The sequence below is a fragment of the Aegilops tauschii genome, chromosome 6, assembly GCF_002575655.3.
Source record: "Aegilops tauschii subsp. strangulata cultivar AL8/78 chromosome 6, Aet v6.0, whole genome shotgun sequence".
Classification (NCBI taxonomy): domain Eukaryota; kingdom Viridiplantae; phylum Streptophyta; class Magnoliopsida; order Poales; family Poaceae; genus Aegilops; species Aegilops tauschii.
Window position 1 is genome coordinate 486,807,522 of NC_053040.3, and position 15,391 is coordinate 486,822,912.

The following is a 15,391-nucleotide window of genomic DNA, read 5'->3' on the forward strand; positions in this document are numbered from 1 at the left end:
TCTAACCCAGCCATGTACACAAGCCCTGGCCGTACGTATGCGCGAGTAGGCGTTCGAGACCCGCCCCGTATGTACGTACGTGGCCGTATTTACTTTTTTGCACCCTGGTTGTATGTAAATGTACATGCTACGTGCGCGCCTCTACTACGACACGTGCCCTTCCGTACTCGGCCACGGTTCATTGCTGCAGCCTGCAGACAGACGAATCGACCAGTATGTACGTACACGTTCACGACCAGAATGAAAACGCTATGTACGCTTCGACCAGGTGGGTCCCGACTGTCAGGGAGGATAAGGAGGCATTTCCTTGCGTGCGAAGATGTAGCTGATGGGTCCCAACAGTCAGGGGGGAAACGTTTTTTCGCGAAATACGGTGGCCCGTCCGGTGGGTCCCTATTGTCAGGTGGAGGAATCATTATTTTCCGCGTAATAAGGAGGCACTTCCTTGCTGCGGCCGTGGACCCAGCTGTCAGCCTCTCCACGTACATTACTCTTCCAATGGAACTCGTTCCATGACCACGTTGACCACGCCGCACCGAGAGCACCAGGACGGTGGACGACGGCGAGGCCTAGGAAGGGGACAACGCGATAGTGAATGCCCACGCGGAGAGGAGTACGAGGGTTCACTGGTTCTGCTGCGGTGTGAGGCTGCCGTCACCGCAGAATAGCAGGGGATGTGGGTGAGTAGAGGGATGGCCTGGCTAGCGGTGGGAGTAGTAGGGGGCGGTGAGGCCTCCGCGGTAGCACAGCCGGCCACGGGAGGCAGGAGCACGCAGCATGACCGGCGCTGGTTTGGGCGGCTGTAGCAAGAAGACCAGAGGTTGAAGAAACACTACGGCTGTTGGATGGACATCATACGGTCACTGGATCTAGAATCGTTCATATTGACTATGTTGACAAAGCCCTCCGTCCCCATCAACTTAGTAGGCCCACGTATTCACTATGATGGGTCCCAGCTAGCAGGGGGAGTATTCATTTTTTTTGTGCGTAATAAGGAGGCACTTCCTTGCATGCGAAGATATAGCTGGTGGGTCCGAGCTGTCAACGGGGGGAACATTTTTTTGCGAAATACAGATGCACTTCCGGTGGGTCCCAGCTGTCACGTGGAGGAATCATTATTTTACGCGTAATAAGGAGGCATTTCCTTGTGTGCGGCCGTGGACCCAGCTGTCAGCCTCTCCACGCACAGTCCACTTCCGATGGATGTCGTTCATTGACCACGTTGACCACGCCGCGCCGAGAGTACCAGGGCGGTGGACGACGGCGAGGCCTAGGAAGGGAACGACACGGAGCCGGGGAAGACTCGGCAGTGGTTGCCCATGCGGTGGGGAGTACGAGGGTTTACTGGTTCGGCTGCCGTCGCCGGAAAATAACAGGAGGTGTGGGTGAGTAGAGGAATGGCATGGCCAGCGATGGAGTAGGGTGGGGCAGTGTGGCTTGTGCGGCAGCACAGCCGGCCACGGGAGGCGGGAGCAGGCAGTCCCACCGACGATGGTTTGGGCGGCTGGAGTAAGAAGATCAGATATTGAAGAAGCAGCACGGCCGTTGGATTAACATGCAACAGTCACTGTTTGTGGACTAAGTTGACAAAGCCTTTCGTACACGTCAACCTAGTAGACCCACAAGTCAGCCTCCAAATCTGTCCCAAACAGCATACAGCCCGAAATTTCTAGCCAGATTCAAATTAATTTAAAAACTAAACATACCTTAATTTAAATCCAATAAAATTTTACCCGCACAAAAACAATGAAATTTAAAATATCAAAATCCGAAAGAAAATATTGTTTTGGAACTAATTGCCTATTTGCTGTATTTTTTCATTTTACAGCCCATTTATTATTACTTATAGCCCATTTCTTATTACTTATAGCCCATTTTCTGGGCAAGCCCGAATGCATCCCTCCTTGTCTTGAAAGAATTCTGGCCCAGCAGGGCGTAGAAAACCAAGTAGACCTACGTTGGTTATTCTTCAAAAACAAAATAGCTGGGCTAGCCATTTTCAGAAAGGAAAAAAAACAAACTGGGATGGTCATGTGGTAAACATATGAAATAAAACCCTGGGCTAGATGGGCCACAGCTCCCGCACAACCCAGTTGATACCCTTCTCCGTCCCAAAAAACAAAATTACTGTGCGCGATGCTGGGTCCCTACTGTCATCCTCACCATGTACAGTCATCTCCCTATTCCTCTCGGTTGTTGACCATGTTGACAACACCGGAGGGCGGCGCCGCGGCGAGCGAACCAAGGCGGAGGACGATGGTGAGGCCTCGGGCAAGAACGAACAGGAGCTGACGAAGATGCGCAGAGTTTTAGGATGCGATGTGGCCATGATGCGTGCGCAGCAGCACAACCAGCCGTGGGAGGCGGAGCAGGCGGTCCCGCCGGCGCTGGTTTGGCTTTGGCGGCTGAAGGAAGAAGAGACTGAAGAAGCACGACAAACGTTGAGTGTCAATCCAATGGTCAAGGTTGACACAATCGTTTGTTGACTAAGCCGATACCAAGTAGCATACTTTTTTGTATATAGGAAGAAAAGAAAAAGTGGGCTCGTTCGCCTGATAACATTCCCAAAACTGCGACCGTTCGATCTTGCGTTGCAACTAAAACTGCGAGAAAAATGTGTTTGTCTGTCCTCCTCCTCCCAGGGAACGTTCGCCACATAAGTGACTAGCACCCTTGGTTTTCAACCGAGAGGTCTTGGGTTCGAGTCCCAGGAACTCTCAATTTTGTCCTCCTTCCTTCCTCGCAAAAAAGAAAGAAAATCAAAGACTTAAGAAGGCGTACAGAACAAGCTAGTGTACCAGTAAAGAGACGTTGCTGAGTTTTAGAAAAAAAAGAGATGTGCTCCTGTAGCTGATTCAAATCTGGGTGGAGGCTGCCGCAATGGGTTGGGGGATACGGCGGCGACGGTTGGGGGATACGGCAGCGACAACGGTTGGGCGCGGCGGTGGCTATGATTGTGGGCAGCGGCGGTGGCGGTTGGGGGCAGTGGGATACAATGCTTGGGGCGGCGGCGGTAATGGCGTATGGCACTGTCGATTTTGGCGTGGATTGGGGGCGATGTGGTCTAGTGGTGGAGGGCCGGCGCGTTAAAGTCCTTTGAGCTAAAATGTTACTCACTTTTGCATGCTTTTTTCTCGCTAGCGCGCGCTTTAGGCCCAATAAATTTTTAGTCTCGCACCAAAGTCGGTCCTCGGCAGTATATGGGCCATTTCCTAGATGTCCTGGCAGAATATGGGTCGTAAATTGTACCGGCGGTTTATGTGCCCTTGTTGCTCGAGTTCTCCCGGCAGTTACCCCGCCCTAAGATCCTTGTACTGGCAGACACTAGTGTCTCGGCAGATCGTTTGCCCTTGAACAAGTATTTCTTCTGGCAGTTAATTGCCCCTAAACAAGTGTTCTGGTGTAGTGTATATGGGAGTCAGTATGGGCATCCAGGTCCCGCTATTGATTATTGATCAGAGAGGTGTCTCCACGTTCTCAAACCCGTAGGGTCACACACTTAATGTTCGGTAACGATAGGGTAGTATTGGGATATTCATATGGTGAAGATCAAAAGTAGTTCGGAGTCCCGATGGGATCCGGGACCTCACGGGGAGCTCCGGAATAGTCCGAAGGTAAAGATTTGTATATGGGAAGTGGTTTTTCAGGGTTCCGAAAAGTTTGGGAATTTTCGGTAGAGTACTGGGAAGGTTCTAGAAGGTTCCGGGGGTTCCACCGTGGGGCCCAACGACCTGGGAAGGGCCCACATGGACCGAGCCACATGGGCTAGCCACACCAGCCATCAAGCCCCGTGTTGTTTAAATCTAGATATAAGGTCTTATCTCTAAATTAAAATGGTTGAATCTAGAGATAATATGTTATCTCCAAATTTAACAGGATTTCTCCCTTGTGGCCGGCCCTAGGAGGATTTCTCATTCCACTACCGGTAGCCAGGGGAGGCACATGGGGGCGGCCACCCTTCCACCCTTGGCCGTCGTCTCTCCCAACTTCTCCCATCTCCTCATCCGGTACGCGCTTGGCGAAGCCCTGCCGGATTTCCGTTGCCACCGCCATCACTATGTCGCCGTGTTGGATCAGATCTCATCTACATCTTCTCCCTCGCTTGCCGGATCAAGAAGGAGAAGGCGTCACCGAACCGAACGTGTGCTAATCTCGGAGGTGCCGCATGTGCGGTGCTTGGATCGGATTGGATCGCGACGCGAGTGCGACTACGTCAACCACGATCTTCAGATCGTTAACGCTTTCGGTCTACAAGGTACGTAGACACTCCCCCTTCTCGTTGCTAGCATCTCCATAGAATAGATCTTGGGTGTTTCGTAGGAAAAAAATTTGGTTTTCCATGCAGCATTTCTCATAAAAAGAAACATAAAAAAGCGTAATAGAAAGTAAAAAAGAAAACCGAAAAAACAGAATACACTGGAAAAACCCCGGTTTAGGGAAGGATCCCAAAACCGTTTGGGCGCACTGTGGGTGGAACTGAGCCGGCCCATCTCTCGTCGCCAGCATCCTTGCCCTGTGAGAATCCTCAATAATTCGTCGTAGCGGTCGTCGAATAGGGTTTTCCCTGTGAGAAACCTATGAAAACAACAATGATCAGAGCTAATTTTTTTTTTTTGCATGAGTTCCTCGAATGTCATTTATCCATGAATTTTTGCACGCACCTGGCGCACCGAATCATCTTACATCCAAAAAAGGTTCAGATTTTTTTTAAAAAATGTGCTATTTTTTACTGTTCACCTGATGTAGATGAGGCTAGGCACCGAATTGAGTATCCGCTAGAGCTTCCCTTTTTTTAAGAAGAAAATTTACCTTTTTTTACTACAAACCAGAGCTTGAGGAACGCAATCCCACTTGGGCCTTAGCCCATCAGTGCCAATATTTCTCCATCGCAGGCCGTACAAATAAAATGGTGATTTGTTCGGAACCCGAGCAAGGAATGTACGCGGACGATTTCGGGAGCATCTGAACTCGAGCACCGAATCGCCGCGTCCCTTCCCCTTTTTTTAAGAAAAAAATAATACTCCAAACAGAGTTTTCTTTTTCTTTTTTTGAGACAAACTACAAACCAGAGCTTCAGGAACGCAATCGCACTTTGGGCCTTGGCCCATCCGTGCCATTATCTCTCCATCGCAGGCCGCACAAATAAAATGGTGATCCACCACGCCGCCCCCTCCTACTACTATACTAGGGTTTCACCGGAGAGGAAAGGGGATCGGAGGTCAGTGATGCGCCGCCGCCTGCCGTGTGCCGAGCTCCCCCCGCGCGCCGTCGCCGTCGCCGTCGGAGGCCTCGAATGAGGATCGAGCGGTGCTTGAGCAGAGGCGCCCAAATAAGCAGCTCCCCCTTTGGGAGCAGCAGTCCCCAATCGAAGCAGCAGCAGCTCCATTTCGAGCTGCTTATTTCCGAGCTGCAACCAGCAATCGAAGCAATCAAGCGGCTCCTCTCCGAGCCGCAGTCCGCAATCGAAGCGCCTCCCTTTTTAAATCGCAATCCGCAAACAAAGCAGTCCTTCCCGGAATACAATCAGAAACAGGTCCTGTTTCAAATTCAGTCTCCGAGTTTCAATTGCTGGCGGGAACCCAGCCGCTATATATCTGGCCTGGCGGCAACCGCGGTGCTAATTCACGGCAACTCGTGAGCCTTCAGCCTTCAAATTCAAATTCACGGTAACCAATTCTTCTCGGGCCTCGGCAGATCTACGCGGGAGCCATGACGGTGAGTACATTTGTCCTCTTTTCCCTGGCAGATCTTTTGTTTCCTGTGAGAACCCTTTTTATACTACAGTAGATCTAATCAAAGTTGAAAATTTTGCACATCTACATCAAAATTGCATCTTTGTGACTATAAAAACTGCATCTTTGTGACTGAATCAAAATTGCATCTGTGATCATTTCAATTTTTAGCACAACTCCACATCTGGCTAGCCCACAGACAGCCACAAACGACAACACAACTCCACATCTGGCTAATATTCTCTTCTTCTATAAAGCTATGGTACGCAATTTGGGTACTCTCAAAAAAATAATTGCATTTTTTTCTGTGACAATAAATATGTCAAAGTCAGGATGTCTTTTACCATCGAAATTGCATGTTTGCTATTGCACACAGTTTGCATATCTGAGAATATGATTTTTATTTTGCAACTAGTGTGAAATGACTCTTATTTTTCTTCATGCCAGATGCAGAAAGGCAAGAGAGCTGATAGGCTCAGCGCATTGCCTGATGACATTCTGGTCAACATTCTTGACCGACTCAATCTCCGCGAGGCTGCAAGAACCAGCGTCCTCTCTAGACGGTGGACTCAAATCTGTGCCAAGCTGTCTCGACTTATAATAAGTGCTCAGCACTTCCTTCCCGAGGGCGTGTTATGCACCGACATCTCTGATAATGAATTGGTTCGCATCAATGCCGCTGTGGTCCAAGCGATGGAGAGCATATTGACGCGTAGAAATCCTGGAGAACACACCATCCGCCTTCTGTCCACGACGTTCTACTTGGGAGATGATGTCCCCATATCCATTGGGCGTGCTGTTGGTTGTGCCATGGCAGCACACCTGGTCGAGAACGCGAAATTCAGTGTTATGAGGTATGACATGGACGAGGATGATCTGGTCACCGCTGGGAGAAAATTCATGTTGTTCTTTGATGCCTGCCCAAGTGCATTTGGTGGTCTCACTACCCTCGACCTAGAGAATTTGAGATTTGGTGAATCGGACATATCCAACGTCCTCATCACTTGCAAGCGGTTGAAGCATTTGCGTTTGTACCATTGTGACTCTGGTGATTGCAGCACGCTGCCACTTGAACATGCTCATCTCAGTGAGCTTAGTATTGCCCACTGTAGGCTCGCACAAGTTCAGCTGAACTGGCTCCCTCAACTCACAAAGATGGTCTTTGAAGGTTGGCTGCAGTTCCAAGATCCACTGTTTATTGGTCATGTCCCATTGCTGGAGGCTGTAAGCCTCACAAATCTCGCCCTTAGTTACAGCAGGATGGTTGAGTTAAGTGAGTTTCTTAGTGGTACCTCTATACGAGATCTGAAGTTGGAATTTAATTCCGAAAAGGTAAGTCAAAGATTGTCGCTTTGCGAGTTGTGGCTTCACTTCTTCTCTGCCCATCTCACCATATGCTTATTCGTTGCAGATTTGGGTGCAGCCAGAATGTCCGACGCAATCCCTGGCATCTGTTTTCTGCCAACTAAGGTTTGTGAATCTAGCTAGTCTTCCTGAAGGGTATGATCTTACCTGGACAATGTTTATTCTTGAAGCTGCGCCCTTACTGAAGGAGCTATACATGACGGTACGTGCTTACCTGAAGATCTCTTTTTCCCACATGGGCTTAGTGTTACATTTTGCAAGATTTTCTCACCAGATACAAAATATGTCTGATCTACAGATAACTCTTTTTTTTTATCTTTGTCCTAATTCCTGGCATGCAGGTATGGGATCATGCGTGTTTAACAGAAACGGATGAGGAGAAGAGGAAAGAACTACCATATAGTGAGAACAAGGGTGTAGAGTGGGACTCTGCCGCAGCAGGTTTCCAACACCACAGCTTGGCCACACTCGTCATCATTGGCTTTGAATCTGAAGACTGCTTTGTGAGTTATGTCAGACATGTTATGGTGACGGCGGTGAATCTAGCAGATGTGTTCCTGTATAGTAGGTTGGAGTGCGGCAACTGCGAGGAGAAGCCTAACAGGTACCCCTGGACTAAAAGGCAGAGGGTCTCTCTGAAGAGGAGGCTTGCAGCTGGGATTGAGTCGTTTGCCATATTTCACTTTGGTGCCAAGAGGCCTGGCCATGTAGCAAAAATGGAGTACCCATAGTGCTCGCTGCTTGAGGCAAAAAGGTCTTTTACGTGAGGCAAAAGAGGTGGTTGATTTCAGAGTGCTCACTGCTGTGTTAGAAGTGTTGTTACTTTGGTCGAGAGTTGTTTCAGTCTTTCTATATATATCGACCGCAAACTGTATTATGTCTTTTTAAGGTTTAGTGTATTATTATGCTGTAGTGCTGATCGTTCTCATAATAAGTTTAGAATTTAAAACATTTTTCTTCGTCGGTAAAAGCATATTATTGCTTTATTACGAATCAACTTGGGGACGATTGTCACTTGGAACTCAAGATGTCTTCAATCACCACAAGTTTGTTTGGTCAAAGCTCCACAAGCAACGCATCAGTGCAGAACGTGCTACGGACCCAATTTTCTCCTCATGGGCAACGCTACCATCAAATCTACTACCCTGCCACAATGATACTCCCTCTTCCACGATTTAGTGCCTATAGATTTTTTTGAAAAAAATCAAACTTTACCCATGTTTGTAGAGAAAACTGCGTACATCTAGAATACTAAATACATATCATTAGATACATCATAAGATGTATTCTCATATTTTATATATGTGATATTGTAGATATAAATAATTTTTTCAATAAACTTAGTCAAAGTTTGTGAAGTTTGACTTTTTAGAAAATCTATATGCACTACATTATGAAAAGGAGGGAGTAGTTTCAATTCCATTCGCCACTGGGACGCCCATTCCGCATGGGAGCTCGGCACACAACAGTTCTTCTAGAATCGCTGCCCCTGATCTCTCGGACAGCAACAGACTCAATACAAGCCTTTAGACCGAGAGCCTCCCAAACCTCCATTACCCTGTCGGTCATCGCAAACAAATAAAATGTGATGGAGATCTTCGGGTCAATGCAACAAGCTGGGAAGGCAAAGGGCAGTCCGATGTATGTAGCTCCCGTTTGCGCAAGGTCCGGGGAAGGGTCCGACCACTTTGGGTCTTTTGTATGCGGCTTTTTCCTGCATTCCTGCAAGAGGTTGTGAGGTTGTTTTCAGGACTTGAATCCATGATCTCATGGTCACAAGGCAACAGCCAATGTGAAGACAATTGGATCTGCCGATGTGGAGTAACAAGGAACAATACTCTGCAAAATCCTCTAACTGAAAATATGCACTTTCGAGGGTACCGTCCTTCCCCAAAGTTCCTTCTAGGCCGGGCACGGATCCATCCTTCTTTGCCCTTGATTGAGGCGAGCGCTCGTTCTATATTATGCCCTCATGCCGCATGGTAGGTCGATCTCAACGAGAAACATGCAAACTTGGAGAATTCCCATGCAATAAAACCCGATTGACCATGTGTAGGAAGAGGAATTTGCAGAATCCTCGCCACATTCACTCTGGCCAAAAATTACCCTTGATCATCTGCCCATCCCGTTCACCTGCAATTGGATCAATCATGTCTTGAACTGTATGTAACAAGCACTTCCCCCTTGGCGCCATTATCTTGCAATCATGGCTCATCGGAATCCATTGAACTTCCCAAACAATAATCGTTGCACCATCTCCAGGGCTAAATTTCTCCTTGTTTGTAAGTTTTCAAACCCAACAGAGCGAGTATAGCTCAGACAATAACCTCTAGTTTGGCCAACATTGCTTCATTAAAGCAGCATAAATCTCACCCTGCAAAAGAAATGTTGTATAAATCTCTAAACCCCATACCACCTTAATTTTTTGGGATGCACATTTTTCACCATGCTTTTCATTGCATCACAAATCTAGTAATAGCATCACAAATAGCCTTACAACGTAGACCAGGATAGCTTGTGCCATTGCCTTCCGAAGTGTCTCTTTCCCACTAATAGATACTACCAAGGGCGTAGCCAGGCCCCGGGCTGCCCTGGCCATGGCCTGGGGCGTGGAAGTAAAACGCTTTGTATATTGTAGCTACAGTGGGGTACTGTGGCTACAGTATTACTGTTCCAACGAAGCTGGCCCGGGGCGTAGCTATATCCTGGCTACGGCACTGGATACTACCTCCATCCGGGTTTATTGAGTCTTCTCGTATTTTAGGTAAAACTTTGATCATCCATATCTCTCCTATCTAAAAAGAACTTAGCATTACCTATTCTGCTCCTCTGTCGTTGTGCCTCTGTCCACACGCACCCCCTCACGCCTGGTAAGCAAAAAGATAAGAGTGCAAAAAAAAAACTGTGCTTTCGGCTGGCGGAGGCATCGACTATTGCGTATGTACATTTAGTGTATCAATCAGGATAGGTCGATAGCTACGGGGTGAAGGATCGATCCAGCGTGAGTTTGCCTTTTTAAGAAGAAAAAATAGATTTATTATTAAAGTTTGTCGGATGTACAAAGTATGTCAAACGTAATAAAAATCACAAGAAGATTCTGAGACCACTGAACGACCACTATCGGCACCAGAATGAGCCGAAACCATCATAGTGGAAGCCATTCGCCCTCCTAGCCCACATTTTCATCTCGTCATCGCCCCTATGCCCAGTGCTGGAGCTGGCAGGAGGAGGATGTGTGGGTTGGGGATGGCAGCAGCAGCAGATAGACGTATATAGTACGTGTGATGCCATGACCTATGTCCCAAACTGGCGCCTTGAAGAAGCTTGTTCTCAATCAACCCATCATTTTTTTCCTCGAAACATGGGTGTTGTAGATGAGACAAGTTTGTGGAATTACAAGCATTGGTCCAGGATAGCCTCGCCAGGGACAAGGATAGAAGAAGAGCGATGCACAGTATGATAATGTTGGTCACGAATAGGTGAAAAAAAGAGAAGTGGCAACACAACACATATGGATTGCTAGGGGCGAAGAGAAGTGGTGACACAGTATGACCTTGGATGGGTGTGCCGCCCCTCTCGCCCCCTTGGACTGGAACACAGATCGAACAGAGAGATTGTACAGATCACGAAAGAGTTCCATGACCAACCTCGATCTGTTCCCTTGCCCGTTTTGCCTCGTTGTCATCGCTCGCAGCAAAAAAAAAACGTCGACGCAACAGTTATATGGTAGTGCCGCGGGGGTTGCCGGCCGTGAAAACAGCTCCCCCAATTTCTGTTCCGGTATCGCCGCCGGCGATGACTTGCGTGCTCGCCATCCCCAACCTCTGGTTCTAGCAAAATAATACGTTGAAGCATTTTTGTGTGTCTGGTTCCAGCATCCATGTGTGCAAACGTGGCGCTTGCGACATCGGTGCCAGCAAACGTTGGTCGCCGTAGCATCCATGTGTGCTCCCTGTCACAACGAGCTGTCGACGACGGCGAGCTTGGTGAGCAGTTGCGAGGATCTCATCTCATTTGATGGCTGGCACGCGTCCGGCTGAAAACTTGGCCGGTCAGCCGGATCAAATCATTTCCCTTTCAGATAAGGTGAAGTGATCTTTTTTTTAACCTGATAAGGTGATCTTGAGGAGTTGGAAGAAAGTGTTCAGAGAGGAAGAGGTTTCAGTTTGCTGTTTATAACACGCACGTCACAAAGCCCAATCAATCCGCTTGGTCTGAGTTAAAAAAATTGCCCGAGTGACAAAATTTGAAGCCAGGGTACGTCAAGGTGGATTTCTGGATGACCACTTGTGTTGTTTCTATACTGCTGATACCTTGTAGTGCACCACTAGAGCTACTGCCAAAATTCGGCTGGAGAGTGCAGTCCTGTTGCTCTACTCTTCCTGCAAAGCTAATCAAGTGGCAAATGCCTGTACTGCTGATGTCCAGCCTTCAACAAGCAATAAAACAGAAATAGAGATTGCAGCCTAAAAATATGCATCAGCCAGAACTGTCACTCAACTCTCCAGCGCTGGAGGACAAACATAATCACAACAACAGTATGTTGCGCTCCCCAACAGTTGTAAATATGTATTCAACAAATTGCAAAAATGAAGCAAGATAGTAAGCAAAGCTCGGGACTCCGGACCACGACCATCAAAAACAATGTTGCCTCATATACTCGCCGCTGTCAAACATCTGCAATTCAACAAACAAACAATTAACTGAAAACAGTATGAGAAAGATAGCAGGCACAAGACTTCATGCATCCGTTCTTAGAACTAGACAATAATCAAACTGCGTATGGAATTAACTTAAACAGTGAACGTGACATGGATTTCTTTGAAAACAGTGAAGAGAGGCAAGTAATTAATAACTAATCACAGACCAGGCAACAATCACAAGGTTGGGGAGGTCACAAAACAACGATGCATACATCTGGATTAACAAGTTCAGAGTAAGGGCATTTGCCTGTCTTTAATAAACCAAAAACTCAAGGCAGCCATACCTTTCCGAACCAACCCTAACCATTTAGAGAGCACCACCTTCATGGACAACACCTTCCAACTCCTGCAGAGGACCCCTGCATATTTCAAATTACAGCCAGCATCAGACCATCAGTCACCACTAGGATTCACCGCACAATCAAGCAAAGAGGATTAAACAGAAAATTTACATCGGAACACCAGGACCACCACCAACTTCTGGAATTTCACCTTCTTCGACAGGCACCTCATCCTGCGGAGGCTGACCGCTGCACCTCATCTAACGGGTGGTTGCACACTTATTTAATGCATCTACCCGTTGGAGGCAGGAATCTTACCCAGCACGGTTCACATCTACTTAAGCACCTTATCCCAGTTGGTTCATGTCACAGATCAGTACTTGTATACAATCGTAGCCGAGCCATTCCCAGTACGAGCTCGCCCTCAACCATGTCTGCATCATCTTCATCGGCTGCGCAGGATGAGGTCTTGCCCCTGGTCCCATGTGCAGGGTGCGGCAATCGGGTGTATACCTGGATCCCTCGTTCTGGAGCCAACGCCGGCCGTCGATTCTACAAGTGTGTGAATTTTGCGGTAAGTTTTCTGTGCGCATGATGGTGATGAAGCTTTCAGAAAAGAGAAAAACAGCTGAATGACTTGTCAGATCATTCGCGAAAGAGGTTATTTCTTACAATTAGGGTCCTCTTCTCCTCATAATTTTCCTCCGCTTCCCTGACAAACTGCAGCACCATGTATTTCCTCACAAACAGATGCATAGGACATCTTGGGGGTATATAGTTCTTCAACATATGGTTCACACTTTCACTCCGCTGAGTGCTAGTCATTTTAGCACAAAACACACCTTTGAAGTACGACTTTGCCCACTTGTGACGTGTCTCATATATATTAGTCATGTACTCGTGCGACTTCAAGTTGTATTTATCTATTAGGTACTTCCAGGCCTCTTCAAACTCATCAATTGTCAGCATGTGATTAACGACCTTGTGAAACTCTGCTTGGAAATCACTCTTTATGAAGTACAATCGCCCCAATGACTCCTTCGCCTTCTTCAGCACATGCCACTTGCACCACCGGTGCACCGTATTTGGCATCACATTCATTACGGCCACCTCCATCGCGCGATTTTGGTCTGCAAAACAAAATGTATAACAACTGGGTTATGCACGCAGGAACAACCTATCCATTAATTACTACATTTTGTACAATGATACTCCTAACCAATGTTTTATACCTGTTAGAATTGTTTTCGGCGCATTGCCACCCATCATTCCGACAAACTCTGCAAAAACCCATTCAAATGTTTCCACCTTCTCATCTCTCACCAAGACGCCGGCCAGTATAATGCTCTGAAAGTGGTTGTTCACTCCAACAAAAAGCCCGAAAGGCATGTCGTACAGGTTGGTCCTGTAAGTTGTATCGAATGTCACGACGTCTCCGAAGAAGGTGTACTGCAATCTGCTGTTACCAGTAGCCCACATAAGAGTACCTATCCTTCCGTCCTTGGCAGCTTGGACTCGATATGTGAACTGTTGATCTTTAGCACCTAGCTCCTGAAATACCTCCATTGTTTTGCGGACGTCATCTTCAGCCTGATCACGTCCAATTTTCCCACACAAGTTCCGCAATGCTCTCTTTGTGAATAGTACATTTTCCATCTTCCCAAAAAAAACTGCCTATGATGTTGTACACTTTCGACAGGTTCACATTATTTTCCCTCAGCTGCTTCACCAAATCTCTGCTGTATACATCGATATGCTTGTGTGATGGCCAGTGCAAAGTTTGCCCATACGTAGGTGACAACGAGTGATTGTGCTGCTCCCGGTGCTCTGCTATATACCACCCATTATCTTTTGAATGCAGCAACCGTATTAGAGCAGGGCATTCACATCGACATGACCGGGTATTCTCGACAATTGGTTTCCCCTGGAACAATATTAAGCAAGCACGACGCCAGATACTTCATGACATAGAAAGAATTTCTGATGTATAAGTCAGTTGGTACAAGCAGAAAGATGCTATACCGCACAGCCACAAACTATCTCTTGCATGCACTTCGCCCTGTTGACATTCAGCCTGCTCTTTCCATATCTAATGCCGAACCCTTTCTCCCATGAATACAGATTGTAAAAATCATATGCTTCTCCGAGAGTATCGAAGCTGACCCCTATCTTCGGCACGATTACATTCTCACCAGGAGTTTCAGCAAAAACTCTGACCGATTTCTCCAGGGCTGTCATCCTATCCGGGCAGGGGGCACGCCCTGGCGCAGCAGCCCCAACCCTGACCCTGCATACATCAGCCACGAAAATGTATTCTTCTTAAATACCGCAATGTTTACATACAAATCTTAGTGCATAGGTGCGTCTCATTGTTTTACCCATGCAGCTGCCGCATGCTACAATTTCACACTTTCAGGAATACCACTGGATGCACAATATGATTTCAGTCCTACTGACTATATAATACAGGTCCCAGTTCAGAGTGAATTCTATTATTTCATCTTTTCTGGAGTAATTTACTTTCATCTACAGCAAACATTGTCAATTGCAGAGTTTTCAGTAGACCAGCCCACACCAGAGAGATTAGTCCACCAACTAATCCTAGCACGAATCCAATTATCTGTCTACAATATTCAGTCATACAATTCGAATCAGCTACACATACATACCTTCTTGTCCATCCCGGAGCCTGTGGATCAACTTGCTCTATTGAGTGTTCAGATGCCTGCGGCCTCTCACCACCCTCCACTGTTGCTCCATGAGGTGGCGAACAGATAAGCGCATCTGCGCTGGATGCACTCGCCGCCGGCAACGACGACGCCGGCACCGGAACAACAGGATATCGCGTTGGCTCCGTCGGTACCTCGCTGTCATTCACTTCCTCAATCAGAGTCCTTCTGCAAGAACACACCAACCAGAGGTAAAGTTAGATCCAGCGCCTAACTCAAATCCGGAAGCCAGTCCAAACCCAATCCAAGAGTGAGCAAGTTGACACGGAGGAGCAAGATTAGCACCTGTTGAACGGATGCAGCAAGAACTCCATCGCCGTCGGAGCCGGGAGACCGCAACCCTAAGGTGGTGGTAGAGCCGCCGCCCAGCCGTCCGCAGTACGACGTTAGCGGCAGGAAGTGGAGGTAGGAAGGAGTTCGCCCCACCTACCCATTCTGCATTTACTCCAGCGAAATCACGTCGTTAGCACGCATGATTCACGGATCAGTAATCGCACGATGATCCAAGCAACGGATCTGAAGTCAATTCCTGCCGGCCTCGAAAGTACGAGCAATTCAGACCCACCGTCCAGGACAATTTA

General features: G+C 47.6%; 2 protein-coding genes across 2 annotated transcripts; one reads left to right on the forward strand and one right to left on the reverse strand.

The window, feature by feature from the left end:
- Positions 1-5,094: 5,094 nt before the first annotated feature.
- Positions 5,095-8,118, forward strand: LOC109755290 (F-box/LRR-repeat protein At3g26922). The gene is made up of 4 exons (XM_020314200.4): positions 5,095-5,715; positions 6,180-7,064; positions 7,144-7,299; positions 7,439-8,118. The coding sequence occupies exons 1-4, from the start codon at positions 5,710-5,712 to the stop codon at positions 7,826-7,828; spliced, it is 1,437 nt and encodes a 478-aa protein (XP_020169789.1). The 5' UTR covers positions 5,095-5,709; the 3' UTR covers positions 7,829-8,118.
- Positions 8,119-11,541: 3,423 nt separating this feature from the next.
- On the reverse strand, positions 11,542-15,339 carry LOC109755288 (protein FAR1-RELATED SEQUENCE 5). The gene is made up of 7 exons (XM_020314197.4): positions 15,096-15,339; positions 14,751-14,978; positions 13,314-14,368; positions 12,754-13,211; positions 12,253-12,633; positions 12,085-12,159; positions 11,542-11,774 (listed from the first exon to the last, which is right to left on the reverse strand). Exons 3-5 carry the CDS (start codon positions 13,735-13,737, stop codon positions 12,448-12,450), a joined length of 1,068 nt encoding a protein of 355 aa, XP_020169786.1. The 5' UTR covers positions 13,738-14,368; positions 14,751-14,978; positions 15,096-15,339; the 3' UTR covers positions 11,542-11,774; positions 12,085-12,159; positions 12,253-12,447.
- Positions 15,340-15,391: the final 52 nt, after the last annotated feature.

What these genes read in the sequence shown, in the direction of transcription:
- LOC109755290 (XM_020314200.4), top strand. An exon ending in TGGAATTTAATTCCGAAAAG is followed by an intron (nt 7,065 to 7,143) that starts GTAAGTCAAAGA and finishes TATTCGTTGCAG; the next exon opens with ATTTGGGTGCAGCCAGAATG. An exon ending in TGAAGGAGCTATACATGACG is followed by an intron (nt 7,300 to 7,438) that starts GTACGTGCTTAC and finishes CCTGGCATGCAG; the next exon opens with GTATGGGATCATGCGTGTTT.
- LOC109755288 (XM_020314197.4), bottom strand. Translation starts at nt 13,737, where the DNA reads ATGGAAAATGTACTATTCACAAAGAGAGCATTGCGGAACTTGTGTGGG. An exon ending in GCCGAAAACAATTCTAACAG is followed by an intron (nt 13,212 to 13,313) that starts GTATAAAACATT and finishes TTTGTTTTGCAG; the next exon opens with ACCAAAATCGCGCGATGGAG. An exon ending in AGGAGAAGAGGACCCTAATT is followed by an intron (nt 12,634 to 12,753) that starts GTAAGAAATAAC and finishes ACACACTTGTAG; the next exon opens with AATCGACGGCCGGCGTTGGC.